At 41.6% G+C, this 16,833-nt stretch overlaps 1 protein-coding gene across 1 annotated transcript in view; it reads left to right on the top strand.

Moving 5' to 3' along the window:
* LOC110202350 (uncharacterized) overlaps positions 1-12,129 on the top strand; it is a 97,544-nt gene extending 85,415 nt beyond the window's left edge. Inside the window, 1 exon segment of the mRNA XM_020978401.2 lies at positions 10,417-12,129. Coding sequence (XP_020834060.2) covers positions 10,417-11,557 — 1,141 coding nt within the window. The 3' untranslated portion in view covers positions 11,558-12,129.
* Positions 12,130-16,833: the final 4,704 nt, after the last annotated feature.

Raw genomic sequence — 16,833 nt, 5'->3', positions numbered from 1 at the left:
AAGGAAATGGCAAACTGCTCCAGTATCTCTGCCAAGAAAACCCCAAATGAGGTCATGGAGAGTTGGACACGAGTGTAAAATGACTGAACAAACAAGTGAGAATTAGAAAAGGGGCGTCCAGCAACCAGTATATTATGCATGATAGACATTGGCCCTTGCCAACCTCAATAAGAAAGGAGCTGAGAGGGACTTTTCCTGAAGGCACATTTATACTCCTAAGTCTCTAAGCTTTTGTCTAACAGAGGCATATAAAATTCAGGTGTCCATGCCTCCCTATAGGCAGATCCATTTTGGATTTTAAAACTCAAAGAATGGAATTGGAGAGTAATGAAGCCAAGTCCCTGCCCAAGAGGCTTTGCCATCTTCTCTGTCCCAACCTCCCCCCTCACACACTAATAACACAGAAGAAAACCCAGGACTGAATCAGCACCAAGGCCTTTAGACCCTAGAAGTCTGGGAAATGCTTAGCATGCGTCTACTCCTATTAAAAGCCTACTATGTGTCAGATAGTGTGCTAAGCACTGGGGCCACAATCTCTGCTCTCAAGGAACTCAATGTCTAATGGTGAAGATAAAATGCAAAAAATGATGCAGTCTGTAGACAGGACAAATGGGCAACTGTCATTAGAGGGGAGACCCTCGAATTAAGAAAGTCTTCCTCCCATCCCTCAGCTGGGCCTCATTCCCTCTCCAGACTGACTAGATTCACCCTGAACTTCACCCCTCCCTCTTCTCCCTTCCCTGGGACACTCCATAAAATATCCAATGGGGAGAAGAGAAGTCTGAGATGAGCCTGATGCTTTGGGTAAGATAAGGTTTGGTCCAGAACAGGGACAGGAATAGGGCTAGAGCTGAGAATTCTAGTAGCTCCTGGTGGGTTTTGTCCTGTGGGTTGGGGATTAGGTTGGGTCTGGAGTCAGAAAGCAGGAGGGATAGGTGATCTCAGGGACTTACTGGGCATTAAGACAGGTAAGTAAGCACAGGAGACTTGGAGAAATGGGAAAGTGTAGGAGAAAGAGCCCAGTGCTGGAAAGCAGGAGTCAGAGAACAGGGAATCTGGTTCAGTCTCTTCCCTTGACAAAGTATGGGATCCTGGGTAAGTCCTTGCCTCCCTCAGGGCCTCAGTCTTCTTACTTGTATAAAGAGGAAGGAAAGGAGAAAGGGATTGTTAGTCTCTACTGGTTTCCATGACTCTCAGAAATGGAAGGATCAGAACCTGAGTTCAAATCCGGCCTCAAACCATACACTTGGCACTTAACTAGCTGTGTGACCCTGGGCAAGTCACTTAACCCCAATTGCCTAAAACAAAACAAAACAAACAAAAAGGAAATGGAAGGACCAGGCCAGTTCTCCTTCTTCTTTTGGCAAATGAGTAAACTGAAGCCCGTAGTGAGGAAGTGACTTGGCCAAGGGCACACAGCTAAACTGGTCAGTGATAGAGTCAGGATTAAAACCAGACTTTTGGCTTTAGTTACAGAATTTTTTTCATGTTGTATTACTGTGCTTGGAGATAGAACTGGACTGGGGCAGGTGCTGGAGGACCTTCAGTTCCAAGATCCATGATGCCCACAGGACTATAGGTAGGAGTGTATTGGAACCAACTGAAGCCAGCTCTACCAGAGGTGATTATTAAATTTTGCAGGTGAACATTTATATCTCAGAACTCCGCAAAAGCTACAAATTAGGGCTTACTTTATAATTTTTTGATTGTCTAGACTCAAGATGGGGAAAATGTTCATCACAGAAATTAAAGTTGAGTGTTTCAAGTGTACATATTTTTTGGGGGGAAGGGGGCTATGCAATGGGGTTAAGTGACTTGCCCATGGTCACACAGCTAGTAAGTGTTATGTGTCTGAGACCAGATTTGAACTCAGGTCCTCCTGAATCCCAGGCTGGTGCTCTATCCACTGAGCCACCTAGCTGCTCCCATATCTTTTTTTTGAGAGTAGGTTGTTAAACATTTAATAGCACACCTTAGGTTGGGGAAATTGATAAAAAAAAAAACCCAAAGGATGGTTTGGTGCCTAAGCAAATTTGATGTTGAATTACTGTGGGGGCTAAGGTCAAGTGTATGGTTCAACCAGTGCAGTATCTGAAGTCCTTTCTTGTGACTTCTCCATGCAGAGTATGAGGATCTGGATTCAAAATCCCAGCTCTCCATTTAGGACTTAAAAAAAAAACAAATCAACTTTGCGCATATGGCTTCTTGACTTGGCCTCACTTTCTTCCTTGATGAAAGTGTGGATTGATGTAAGTTATCTTCACTAAACTCTAAATCTCTGAGCTGTGGGATAGAAATGATTAGTCCCTGGAAGAAGCAGGATATGGCTTCGCTTGAATCTAAAGAAGATACTAAGAAGGGTTAAAAAGTTTGGAGGATGACCTCAGTTCTGAGTGAGATCCCAGTAGAAATTAGAATCTAGGTCTGTGGTGGATGTGAGGGGGGCTGGCAGTCATGAGGCAATAAACATTTATAAAATGTTTACTGAGGCCCAGATCCTCAGCTCAAACTAGAATTACAAAGCAAGTCTCCCATCCTCCCACTCAACTTCAAACCTCAGTCAGAAACAATAACAATAACCACAAAAAAAGTACCTGCCCTCCAGTACAGTATATTCTAATGGAGGAGACCTTTGGGAAACTGTATAGACTAACCACACCCCCACCCTAGCCAAAGTCTGAGCGCATCCCCTATGTTCCTGGGCTCACTCTGAATATCAGTGGACCACACCTGGGCTGTACCTGGATGACTGGGGAGGAGCTTGGGCTGAGAACAGGCTCAGTTTTCTTTCTGAAGCATTCAGACACTGTAACCAAGACCTTCCTAGATACATATGGCTGAAGGCCCAGAGGAGAACTGAGGTTTAGCCTTTCTCAGGAGCCCAATGGAGAATTCCAAGAGCCCAGATATTTCTGGTGAGTGACCTTTAGGGAAATTTTTGTTTTTCTTATTGGATTCCTTGAGGATGGCAATTTCCTGAGGGCAGGAGCCTGACTTAGCTGATCACTGTAGCTCTGGGCTCTGCTGGGAGTAGATACTTAGACCTGCTTGTGAAATGAACTGGATTGATTTGGAAACCAGAGGATTCTGAGCCCAGACTGTAAATAAAAGCTAGAGGGTCAGAGCCCCATCTCAGAGAGGGACAAACCTGCCTGTGCTCACTGCACATTGGCCTCTGAGAGCTCTCACAGGCCCCCATTTTTAGAGGCACTGTTCTCTATTCTTTTTGCCATCCCATGGGCCCTCACATAGCCCAGCAACTGGTCATTTATGCTAGGACTACGTTCTCACTTCCCATCCAGGGTACTCCTCTAGAGGAGCCTCTAGACTGAGGAGTCAGCAAATCTATTGTTTGGAGAGTGAAAGTGCCAAGGCTTTCCCTTCACAATCTCCAATGCCCAAATGATAAGGTCATTTATCCTTCAAAACTGTTTCTATCACGACTTCCTTTTGTTCCCTTTGGTACTTTAAAATAAATGTCCCTTCTACACATTTTATATACATATATATATCCTTTGCTTTCTATGGCTGTGTTCCTAGTTAAACTAAATTTTATTCCTTTCTTTTTCCAAAAGAATATTACTGTTTTTATAGCTGTTTCTAATTGGACTTTCGTGTTTCATTCTGTAGCTGAAAAAAAAATGCCTCATTTTCTATAGCTCTGTTTCTACCTGAACTTCCTTCTGTAGTAAAAGAGTGCTTCAGTTTCATTGGTATTGTTTTTAATTGGATTTCCTTCCATTCCTTTCTAAACCTTAAAAAAACCCCTCAATTTCTATGTCTATGTTTCTATTGGGACTTCCTTTTCTTCCTTTTTGTATCTAAAAGAATGTTTCCATTTCTGTAGCTGTATTTCTCTCTGGACATTCTTCTGTTCCCTTCTATACATAAAAAAGTTTCAATTTCTATAGCTGTGTTTTTAATTGAACTTTGTTACATTTTGTTCTATAGCTTAAAAACTTTCCCTCAATTTCTACCATGTTTCCATCTGCCTTTCCTTCTGTACTTAAAATACTTCCCTTTGCATGACTGTATTTCTCTCTGTTCCCATCTGTAGCTAATTTTTTTTTCAAATTTTATGGTTGTCTTTTAATCTGGACATTCTTCTGTTCCCATCCCTACCTAACAATGCTGCAATTTCTACAGCTATGTTTCTGTCTAGATTTCCTTCTGTTCCCTTCTGTCCATTAAAAAATGCCTCAGTTTCTATCTCTGCTTCCAGCAGGAACCTCCTGTTCTCTTCTGGACTTAAAGGAATTTATGATTGTTTCCCAGTCTGGATTTTTTCATTTCCTTTCCATATCTAAAGAAAAAACAAAACAAAAAAATAAACCTCATTTTTGATGGCTGAGTTCCTATCTGGACTGCTTTCTTTTACTTACCTTCTGTATCTGAAAAAGATTGCTTCAATTTCCACAGCAGCATTTCTGTCTGGACTTCTAAATGCAAAAAACAAAACAAAACAAAACAAAACAAAACCCCTCAGTTTCTCTGTCTGTGTTTCTATCTGGACTTCCTTCTTTTCCATTCTGTACCTAAAGAATGCTTCCATTTCTGCTTTTTATTATTTAATTGTTTTTAAGCATTCTTTTAAAAATGTTGAGTTCCAGATTCTCTCCCTCCCTCCCACCCTCCCCTACTCAGGATGCTTCCATTTCTGTGGCTGCCTTTCTCTCTGGAGAGCCTTCTGTTCCCTTCAGCAGGTAAACATTTTTTCTTAGTTGGACTTTCTTACATTTTGTTCTGTAGCTTAAAAAAATCCCCATAATTTCTATGGCCATGTTTCTATCTGAACTTCCTTCTGTACCTAGAAGAATGGGTCAATTTCTATTGCTGTGGTTCTCTGGACTTGCCTCTGTTTGCTTCTGCTAGAAAACGGACTAAACACAATACTTCACTTTCTCTGCCCTTTTGCTTCCACCTGAACTTCCTCCTATTCTCTTCTGCACTAAAAGAGTCCTTCAATTTCTCCAGCAGTGTCTCTATTTGGACTTCTTTCTGTTCCCTCCTGGATCTGAAAAGCATGTTTCCAGTTCTGAGGCTGTGTTTTCATCTGGACATCCTTCTGTTCCCATCTCTACCTAAAATCATGCTTCAATTTCTATGGCTGTGTTTCTATCTCGACATGCTTCAGTTTCTCTCTGTACCTAAAAAACGTGCCTCCTTTCTGATGGCTGTCTTTCTCTCTGGACTGTTATTTTTTGTACTAAAAAATGCTTCCATTTTTGTCACTGTTTCTTTCTGTTCTGTACCTAAAAGAAATGCTGCACTGACCCACGCTTCTTTTCCTGTTCTGTTTGATTTTTCTCTCTGACATGGATAAAGGCACGCATGCTGTGCACAAGGAATTTACAGATGACTCAAACCTGGGAGGAAACACACTGGACCATAGGGTCAGGATCCAAAAGGATCAGTATATGCTAGAGAACTGGGGGAAATTCCACAGGAGATCAAAGACAACAATGTTTTTCAAAGTATCTGGGACTACAAGCTCAGTCTGAATCAGCAGGGTGAACTAAGAGCCCAAATGCTGATGCCACCTCAGCCTTCATGAGCTATGGTTTCTAAGAGTAGGGATCAGATAGAGCCTGGGTCCTCTGGCCTTGTCAGAGTTCATCTGGCTATTGTGTTCAGTGCTGGATTCCCTGAATAAAAAGAATGCTCGGAAGATGCTGAAGGGTCTTGAATTCTTATCATGTGAGGGATTAGTTGAAGGAAGCAGGGACTTAGAGCCTGGAGAAAAGACTTATGAGGAAAAGAGCTGCCTGCACATATGGGAAGGGCTGTCACATGGAAGAGGGTTTAATTTGATTGTTAGCTCTAGAGGGTAGGAATAATTCATGGAGTTTGCAAAACAAACAAACAAATGAAAAAAAACCCTAAAATGTATTCATGACAAGCTTCCTAAAACTTGTAGTAATCTATAAAGTGATTGGGTTCGCTTGGAAGGTGGGAGGTTCCTTCGAAAGATTTCATGTAGAAGCTATATGCCCACCTTTGGGGCATGTGATGATGGAGATTCCTTTCTGGTATTCTTTCACTTAAAGGCTGCTCATGTCACTTCGAAATCTCCATTTCTGGGATGCAGGAGCTGAGTTCTTCTGTCACGTGAGAATATATGCCCCCCACCCCCAACAATTTCTGATGTGACAAATCTCATGGCATGTCTCTCAGGACTCCTTCTTGACCTCTCTGTAGCATTTGTGGTGGTACATTTCACTCTGAGCCCACATATGGTTTCCTCTTGGGAGTTCTGCAACCTTATTCTCTCTTGGTTTTTCTCTGACCTGGCTTGGCACTTTTCAAGAGTAACTGTTCAGTGACTCTATGGATAGAGCACTGCGGTCTGTAGTCAGGGAGAACTAAGTTTAAATCTGTCCTCAAACACTTAGGGCAGAACACTTAACCACTGCCTCAGTTTCCTTAGGTGTAAATGGGGATAATAAAAGCACTTACCTCCATGGATTGAGATCATAAAAGGGCTTACTTAGCACAGTGCTTCCCACATGTTGTTGTAGTTCAGTCATTTCAGTGGTGTCTAACTCTCTATGACCCCATTTGGGGTCTTCTTGGTAAAGATCCTGGAGGGCTTTGCCATATCCTTCTCCAACTCATTTTGCGGCTGAAGAAACTGAGGCAGACAGCATGAAGTGACTTGTCCAGCTTAGATGCTCAATAATGCTTGCTCCATCCCTCCCTCCCCTCCAGTCTATTTTACTTCAATCATTAGCCATGCAATAAACACTTAAGGTGAGTATCCCTCAAGGTCCTTTCCTAGTTCCTTCTCTCCTTTTCTCTATACTTCCTGCCTTAGATGGTCTAATATATAACCTGCCCACTAAAGATATCTGTTGATCTTTTTGCTTATCCAATACCCTACTCTGTCATTCAGCATACAAGTCACTGGGATATCTATTCAGTAAGAGCTAATGCCATGAGAGCCCCCCTCCCCGACACCTGACAGAATGCTTGTGATAAATATCCTGTACTATGCTTCCCCTGTGGCCCTAACTCTACATTTGTGGCTTCTTGGCACCCTAAAACCCAGAAATTGATTACGCAGGGTAGCAGAAATATCTGGAAGCTGTAGACAGAGTTCATACAGGTGTCTTATGAAAAATGGGCTGGATAATAATGACCACTCTACCCCAGAGTCCTAGGCTGAAAGCCCTCAGTACCCAGAAAGTCCCAAATTAGTGTAATCTATCGTTAACTTACCTGTGGCTCTGGGAAAGACCTTGAAACCATGAGCCTCTCTCTAGCCCTTACAGGTAAAATAAAGTCATCTTTCCCCATTGTACCTGTTTGTAAGATTTCTGCCATGATCAATTGAAGGAAAACACTTGGCAAAACTTAAAAGCCCCATGAATATGTCAGATATTATTATTTTTCTTATGATTCACTAGGACCAGTGAGTCCAAACAGCTAAGAAGTATACTGGGTTCTTTTCTAGAAATATACCCAAACATACATAGGCCCATAAACACATAGATACATACAAAATATATGTTTATATATCTATACATGAGTATATATATCTATGTATAGATACCTAAATAGAGATGTATAACTACGTATGCATAGAGAACAATATGTCTATAGCTATATGTCACTGTATTTTATGCATGGCTGCCATGCCAGAAGCATTTTATTTTAATCTCATCTCATTCTAAATCAATTAGGCATCTGGGTGGTGCAGTGGTTAGAGTGCTAGACCTAAAGTGAGGAAGACTCCTCATCCTGAATTCAAACCTGGCTTTACACACTTCCTAGCTGTGTGACCCTGGGCAAGTCACTTAACCCTGTTTACCTCAATTTCCGCATCTATAAAATGAGCTGGAGAAGGAAATGGCAAACCACTCTAGTATCTCTGCCACAAAAAGCCCAAATGGGGTCATAAAGAGTTGGACGTCAGTGGAACCACTGAATAACTAATTCTAAATTGAAGTAATTTCTCTGTGACAGAAAGCCATTTAAACTGCCATAGTCTACCCCACTCTCACCCCAGTGCCCTCAGACATTCTTCATTTGCTCAACAAAATCTGTGGTAACATTTAGAGTAATCTTAAGCAAACAAAACAAATTAATTTAAAACACATTTTTGTGTTTACATTACCAAACAAGAGTCATTTGTTCTGTTCTACCCTTGATAGATAGACTCATATTAAATGCTTACTATGTGCCTGGAAGAGGGACTGTGAATGAATGAATAAACATTTATTACATGCCTCCTGCATGCATGGATATAAAGAGGGGTTAGAGAAGGCTTCCTGAGGATGGTGGGATGTTAGCTGGTACTTAAAGGAAGACAGGGAGATCAGCAGTGCAGAGGATCCAGAGCATTCTAGGTATGGGGAACAGCCAGAGAACATACATGGAGCTGAGAGGATTTTGTTGTTTGTGGAACAGTGCGAAGGCCAGTGTCACTGGGTCACAGAATACGTGGTGGCAGAAGACTGGGAAGATGGGAAGGTGATGAAAGGCTTTGCATGCCAAGCAGCATTTGTATTTGACCCTGGACGCAATAGGGAGCTACTGGAGTATATTGAAGTGGGAGAGGAGTGGTGACATGATCTGACCAGCATTTTAGCCTAATCACTCTAGTGGATGAATGGAAAACAGACTAGAGGGGGGAGAGTCTTGAGGCAGGGAGATTCCCCCAGCAGGCTATTGCAATAGTCTCAGTGTGAGGTGATGAGGGTCTGGACCAGGGTGGGAGCCATGTCAGAGGAGAGAAGGGGGCATATTTAAGAGTTGCTAAGTTTCAATTTGCAGGCCTTGGCAACAGCTTGGATATTGGGGAGGGGAAAAAGGAGGGAGTCCAGGATACTTCCTAGGTTGTGAGGCTGACAGACTCAGAGGATGGTGTTACCCTTTACAGTAATAGGGAAGGTAGGAGGGGGGAAGGGTTTAGAGGGAAAGACAAAGAGTTCAGTTTTGGACATACTGAGTAGATGTCTGTTGAACATCCAGATCAAGATGTCTGAAAGGCAGTTGGAGATGCAAGATTGGAGGTGAGTAGAGAGGTTGGGCAGGGAAGGTAGATTTCAGAATCATCAACACAGAGATGGTAATTAAATCCATGGAGGCTTCTGAGATGACTAAGTGAAGAGGTATAGAGGGAGAAGAGAAGAGGGCCCAGGCCAGAGCCCTGAGGGCCACCTAAGTTTAAAGGGGTTGATGTGGAGGAGGATCCAGCAAAGGAGAAAAAAGTGTGGGGAGACAGGTTGGAGGAAAACCAGGGGAGAGTGAGAAATACTCCACCATGAAAATTTTAAAAAAGCACAAATAAAGAAATTTTCAACTCTTAAAGAGCTTACATTTCAATGAAGAGAGTCAACATATAAAAAGGTTGTTTCAATGTTGGGGAGAGAAGAACCCGAATGAGCAAGGTAGAGAAATACACAGGGGTGTTCAGGTGTAAAGTGATCATGGCCACTGTGGGTACTTTCTCAAATGGAGATGCTGGTGAGGAACTCACGAGGTAGAGAAAAAGAGTTGGGGTCAAAATGTTCAGGGCACCGTCTACTGTGAGGAGGCCCCTGGGTCACAGGTTGAGAAGGAGTCCTGGGAGTCTTCGACTTAGCCTGCTTTGAAGTAACCCATCCCCTCAAGTGTTTTGGACCTCCTTCAGAACCAAGGAGACCTCCTCCTCCTGGTCAATAACATTACCTTCTGAATGGAAACAAGGAAAGTGATTCTAGGTGGGTCATATCATAGTCCATTGAAGGGATGGCCAATGATTTCTTGAAAAAGATAATATATCACTTTTATTTAAAGATTTGTTACTACCTTTAATTCATTCCCTAAGAAAGGCCTGTGTTCTTGGTCTTCTACATACTTTCAAATAAGGAAGAGTCTGGAAAGGGTTATTAGACTAGGGAAAATATTATTTTTCAATACTTCTAGAGATACTAAAAGGGAGATTTCAAAATATGTTTGCACCAGGTGCTATCTTTCTTTAGGTACCATTTGCAGTGGCATCACTTCATCCTAGTTTCCACTCTCAAAACTAAGAAACTTTGTACTTTATATTAGATATATATCAGACATTTGTTCTTTATATTACTGTTTTTCAGATTTGGAATCCAAGATCAAGACTGAGAATGAGCCAGAGGAGGGATCTTCCCATGGAGTGAAGATTGAAAGACTTGGCAGTGTTGCTGATTACTTCTCTTTGTGGAAATGGGGTGAAAGTGAGAGCCAGGTAAAAAGTGAAGAAGTAAAAGAGGAGAGTGATGTGAGAAAAATCACCAAACGCCAGAAGATTCAAGCTAGAGGCAAAACTTATAAGCATAAGGAGCGCGGGAAAGCAGCCCCTCAATATTCACACTCTTCTGAACGTCAGGAAATCCCTGCTATTAAGAAGGCTTATATATGTAATGCATGTAATTTAATATTCACTGACAACTTAAGACTTATTCAACATCAGAAGGTTCATGCTGGAAAGAAACGTTATAAATGTGAGGAATGTGGGAAAGCCTTCTTTGAGATTTCAAAACTTCATATACATCAGAAGATTCATACTGGAGAGAAGCCTTATAAGTGTAAAGAGTGTGGGAAAGCCTTCACTCAAAATGCTACCCTTTTCAAACACCAGAGAATTCATACTGGAGAGAAACCATATAAATGTAATGAGTGTGGGAAAGCCTTCACTCAAAAATCAACCCTCTCCAACCACCAGAGGATTCATACTGGAGAGAAGCCTTATAAATGTGATGAGTGTGGGATAGCCTTCAGTCAGAGGTCAACCCGGATTAAACACCAGAGGATTCATACTGGAGAGAAACCTTATAAATGTAATACATGTGGGAAAGCCTTTGTGGAGAGATCAAACCTTATTCAACATCAGAAGATTCATACTGGAGAGAAGCCTTATAAATGTAATACTTGTGGGAAAGCCTTTAATCAAAACTCAACTCTTTTCAACCACCAGAGAATTCATACTGGAGAGAAGCGGTATAAATGTGAGCAATGTGGGAAAGCCTTTAGTCAGAGCTCAACCCTTATTTCCCATCAGATGATTCATACTGGAGAAAAGCCTTATACATGTAGTGAATGTGGGAAAGCCTTTCGTAAAAACTCAACACTAAATGAGCACCAGAAAATTCATACTGAAGAGAAACCTTCTAAAAATGAGAAATGTGAGAAAGTCTGCAGTCAGAGCTCAACCCTTCTTTCACATAAAAAATCTCATAATAGAAAGAAGCCTTATAAATGTAGTCACTGTGGGAAGGCCTTTCCTAAAAACTCAATACTTGTTAAACACCAGAGAATTCATACTGGAGAGAAGCCTTATGAATGTAATAAATGTGAGAAAGCCTTCACTCAGAGCTCCACCCTTATTAAACACCAGAGAGTTCACACTGAAGAGAAGCCTTACCAATGTAATGAATGTGGGAAGGCTTTCAATCAAAAATCCAACATGATACGCCATCAGAGGACACACACTGGAGAGAAGCCTTACAAATGCCGTGAATGTGGGAAAGCCTTTATGAGAAAGGTCCTCCTGATCTTACACAAAAGGAAACATAATGGAGAGAATGTGGAAAAGTAAAGGGTGTGGAAAAGCATCTACTGAATAGTTAAACCTTATTGTACGTCTGGAGATTCACCCTGGATAGAGACCTTATTAGTATAATGAAAACCTCCATTCTGAGCTCAGCCTTTAAGGACATTATGTAATTCATACTGGAGAGAAGAAAGCCTAAAAAATATGGGGATGCCTTCTTTTGCTTTTAAATAGGAAAGGATTCTTCTTGGAAAATACCCACCCCCTTTAAATGTAATGAATTTGGGAAAGTATCCTATGGCTGATATATCAGAAATGGAAGAATGCAAAATCATTTGTTGCTTACAGTGGCCAATTACTGGATTAAGTCTTGGTATATAAATAGTAAGAAAAGATAGTCCAATTAGAGCTGCCTCAAAGTGTTATGGGGGAGGAGATGTAACTGTGGGTATTAGGACAAGTTTGGCGGTCACCTGCTAGGGATGCTAGGCATGGATGGAAGGCATTCTTGTCAGAAATTGTTTGGAATAAATGTCTCTGAGGTATCTCCTATCTAGCTGTGAAAGCTCTTTCAACGTCCCCTAACTTTTCCTAGAAATAGCATCTCATCTTTTTAATACCAGTAGTATTGTATTGTATGGTCATGAAATTGGAACACTATAGTTCCAAAGAATTGAACACGGATGTTACCTAGAAGAAGAAGAAGTATGTATTGTATTGGAGCAAGTAAATATGAGCTGTCAGTCTGGAAACACAGATGAATTGTTTGCATTCTTTTGTGCAAAGATGACTCAATCCCCTCAGAATTCTGTCATCACACATCATCCAGGGAATCTAATGACACAGAGGTCATGGGAGTAGTGATTTCATCTTTTGATGATCTTAAATGAAGAATAGAGCAGATAGGTAGCACAGTGGATACAGTGCTGGGCCTGGAGGCAGGAATGCTCATCTTCCTGAATTCAAATCCTGCTGAGACACTTACTAGCTGTGTTACCCCGGGCAAGTCACTTAGCCCTGCTTCTCTCAGTTTCCTCCTCTGTAAATGAGATGGAGAAGGAAATGGCCCTCCAGTATCTTTAAAAAGAAAACCCTAAATGGGACCATGGAGTGTTGGACACGACTGAAGAGACTGAACAAAAATGAATACTGGACAAGGAACACAAGAAGGGTACACTGGTGAAGGGAGGAGGGCAAAGGGAAAGGAATAATGGACAAAATTGTCTCATACAATTATGGCGCCCAAGTAGATGCCTTAATGATGAAGGGGCTGCTGGAAAAGGGGACAGCAGGTAGTATTTTAACCTCATTATTGTCTGACCTGGACAAAGGTGGGAAAGATGCACATACATACTGCTGGGTACAGAAATCCATTTCACCTGTGGATTCTTTATTACATTGTTAATAAAATGTACTAATTATTATAGTGTTTAAATCTAACTAGATGAATCTGGAATGTCTCTTTGACCTCAATAACTCTCCAGGAATTTCAGAGACGGCTACAAGGAATTTTGGAGTCCTCCAATTACTGGACCCCCTAAACCATTTTTGTGTTGCGTCTCCACAACCAGGTCTTGTTTGAGTGTACTCCAGCTTGTGTTTTGACTTTGCCCACATTTCATTGAATGTTTACATTTATTCCTTTCCATCTCAACCTACCTTGCTTTCAAGTTCCCCGTTCAGCAAAATCACTTCACTGTGTACATGTGTTTTGTGCGTGTGTACCTTTGTCTGAATCATATACAATGTAAACCTTCCAGAGCCTGGATGAGGGGGATCTACACCTCCTTTCTGGCATGTTCTCCTCTACCAAATAACCCAATAAATTTCTTTCTAAAACTTTTTGAGATTTTGGGGTTTGTTCTTAAAAACAGCAATATGGTGTCAGAAGTGGGATTCTCCTGTGGTCACTGCAAATTATACCCCAGAGTTCTCTGAGATCGTGGAAGCTGAGTAAGTTTCTATGATTTTAGAATTCAAATGGACAAGACCTGACCAGCATGGGATCACATTGAACAGAGTAAGAACCTGATGAGTCCTCTTGGGTTCACGTTGGACACCCTGTCCAGTCTAGGCCCTGAGTCCAAATGCCCATAAAATTGAGGGCCTTTGCTTGACCTTAGCCTAGGGAAAGACTTGGCTGATGTTAGTATTAGCCCAGGCCACCCAATTGGCCAAATGAGTAATTCCCTTGACCTGATCACTCAAAGGCTTGGTGAGGAGTTATTGAAAACTAAAAATCTGGTTAAATTAGGTTGGAGGTCCTTTGGTAACTTTTTGCTTTTCTCTTTCAATTTCTTAACTCTCCCTAGATACCTTGAATTCACAGTAACGGGGAGGGGGAGAGAGGAAGAGAATTTGGAACTCAAAACTTTAAAATGAATGTTAGAAATTGTTTTTACATGTAATTTAAAAAAATATTAAAACAACTATTAAATATTTTGGGGTTTGTTCTCATGAATGACATACCCAATAGGGAAATTGGAGGAAAGGAAAAAAGATGAGAATAAGAGAGAAGGAAGACAAAGGCAGTAATCAGCCTTATGTCATTCCAACCTCAGTAGCTACTGATCCTGTTCTGAACTGTACCGCCTTAGATTAGGCCTCTTCCCTTTGGATCTTTGAAGTTCAAAGGCCTGGACTTTCAAAGTCTTCTATATCATCTTAGGATAACATATTGGGGACTTTAGAGGCCCTGTGGCCAAGATATCCTTAGTGCTACTACACCAGGACTGTTTGCTACCATCTTTTTCCCCCTCCATGATCCATGATGTGGGTTTCTGATTTCATTGTGGTGTCTTTGGGAGAGCCCTCTGTTTTTGTGGTCACAGAACACATGCACAGATGTGTTCTGTTAGAGACTCAGGAGTGTGAGTGAGCCTGCAGGAATACTCACTGTTCAGATAGGCGAGGACCAATGTCCATCAGGCATACTGCTCTGGGTGCTCAGCTCTCTTTTTCTTATGCTTATATAATAGCATTACTATGTCACAATTTTTACCTCTTCTCCTTATGTCTATCGGACACTGCTTCTCTCTTATTACCATCTTTTCCTTTTCCTCTGATTTCCCTCTTGGGTATGTGTTCATGAGAACAAACCCCAAAGTCTGCTCTGGCTAGGGGAAGGGATGAGACAAATAAAACGTGTACCCTGGGAATTCAGATTTTGCCTTCTTGTATTGACCCTGTTGCCAGAGACAGTGGGAAGCAGGCCCCCTAATACTAGTGGAAGCGAGGAAAAAACTTAGGAGTCAACATTCTTACTTTCCCTTCCTTACCTGAACCCCACCTGCTCTCCCTCCCCTAGTGCCCTAACCTCTGGTTAGAAGATTGGCTGGAAACTAAGCCAGTGTAGAGTGAGCAGCACTGTCCATGGTGGGAATAAAAGGAATGAGAGATTCCTGGTCTTTCAGAGCTGCCTAATGTATTTGAAAAGCTCATCATTTACATAAGAAGTAAAACTTATAACAGCTAACATTTACATAGTCGTTTGCACAATGCTTTAAATATCTTTTCTCAGCTGATTACATACTCAGAGATTGGAGAGACCATAAGTGTCATCTATCCCAAATCAATGGCAAACCTCTCCAGTATCTTTGTCAAGGAAACCCCAGATTGGGTCACAGAGAGTTGGGTATGACTGAAACAATTCAACAACAGCAACATCTAAAAATCACTCATTTTACAGAGAAGGAAACTGAGGCTCAGAGAGTTTAAGTGACTTTTACAAGATCATAGAATTAATGAGTTGCAAAATTCAGATTTGGTCTGATTTCCAATGTAGTTCTCTTCCTATTGTACTTCAGCACTTCTCCAGGAAAACTAAAGAACTCTGTGAAGGAGAAACTTGCCCCAGGACACAGATGTAATCAGTGCCAAAACTAAGATCTGAAGGAAAGTCTTCTGACTCCACATCTGGTGCTCTTTCCCCTGCACTAAACTGCCTCCTAAATGATTAGTCATGTGGTCTGTGACCTATTTCCATGAAAATCAAAGCTCCAATATGTGTTAAAGATTCAGGGCAGGACACCCAATTAGATGGATGAAAGGAAGTTTAGTCTTCAATAGGAAAAAAACTGGGAAGAGGGACTGAAGGATGGGAGAGGTCATCTATGTTACATTGGGCAAGTAATTTCACTTCTATGCCACTGTTTTCTCAACAATGAGGAGGTTAGACAAGATGATTTTGAGGGTCCCTTCTAGCTTTGAGTCCATGACAGTCCTAGTGGGACAGAGAAAGGGATCATTCATCCAATAATCCTCTTGGGATTAGTCCACCTCCAGACTTATAGATGGAAAACAGGAGACCTTTATAGGTCTCCAGTTCTCTTATCTTACAAATGGAGGGAAATATGCCTAAAAAACACAAGGCAGTTGCCCATGATCAAAGAGCTACCAGCCTGATCTCTTAAGAACACCTGCCAAGGAGCATAGAAGTAAGTCTGGGAGGGAACTTAGAGGCTACCCCTGGAGCTACATAGTAGCTAATGGGCCTCTTGCATTTTATGGGTGGAGAAGCTGAGGATGGGGGACTGAAATGACTTTGCAGTGGTCACATAGGTAGAATTAAAAATGTGGGGTGGGACCTCTTTCTCCTGGAGGTCTAGGAGTGCCCTATAGTTCCCAAAATTGATTGTTAATCACTTGAGTTTCTCCTTATTAGCAATAGTATAATTCCCCAGAGTGTAGAATAGAATTGCAAATCACATTGCAGACCAACTCCCATAAAGTTAATAAAGAACCAGGAATCAGAAAGATCTGCTTTCAAATTGTGCCTTCAACCCTGGCTAGCCATATAACTCATTTCATTCCTCTGTGCCTCGGTTTTCTCACCTCTAAAATGGAGTAAATAATTCTGATAGTACTTTTCTTAAAGGAATGTTGTCAGATTTTGTTGTAATTCAGTAGTTTTCAGTTGGGTCCAAGTCTTCATGACACCATTTGGGACCTTCTTGGCAGAGATACTGGAATGGTTTGCTAAAATTCCTTCTCCCCAGACCAAACACATGACATTACTAGCTGTGATCTGGGCATGTCACTTAACCCCAGTTGCCGAAAATAAATAAATAAATAAATAAATGGCCCCCCAAAACAAAAAAAAAACACAAAATTCTTTCTGCAGTTCATTTTTCAGATGAGGAAATGAGGCAAAGAGGGTTAAATGGCTTGTCTGGGGTGCACAGCTAGTTTATGCTTGTGTTTCCACTGACCCCAGAGGGAAAGGAGAGGCTGGCATCCTTGCACTCATTCTCTCCCCACTGCCAGGAAGAGATCCCTCTACACTGGGCTCAAATGTTATGACAAAACAGTCATTACTTCCA

The sequence above is a fragment of the Phascolarctos cinereus genome, unplaced genomic scaffold (assembly GCF_003287225.1).
Source record: "Phascolarctos cinereus isolate Bilbo 61053 unplaced genomic scaffold, phaCin_HiC Scaffold_726;HRSCAF=1367, whole genome shotgun sequence".
In the NCBI taxonomy this organism is placed as follows: Eukaryota; Metazoa; Chordata; class Mammalia; order Diprotodontia; family Phascolarctidae; genus Phascolarctos; species Phascolarctos cinereus.
Note: the sequence above shows the minus strand (reverse complement) of the source record. Positions and strands in the feature narration are given on the sequence as shown.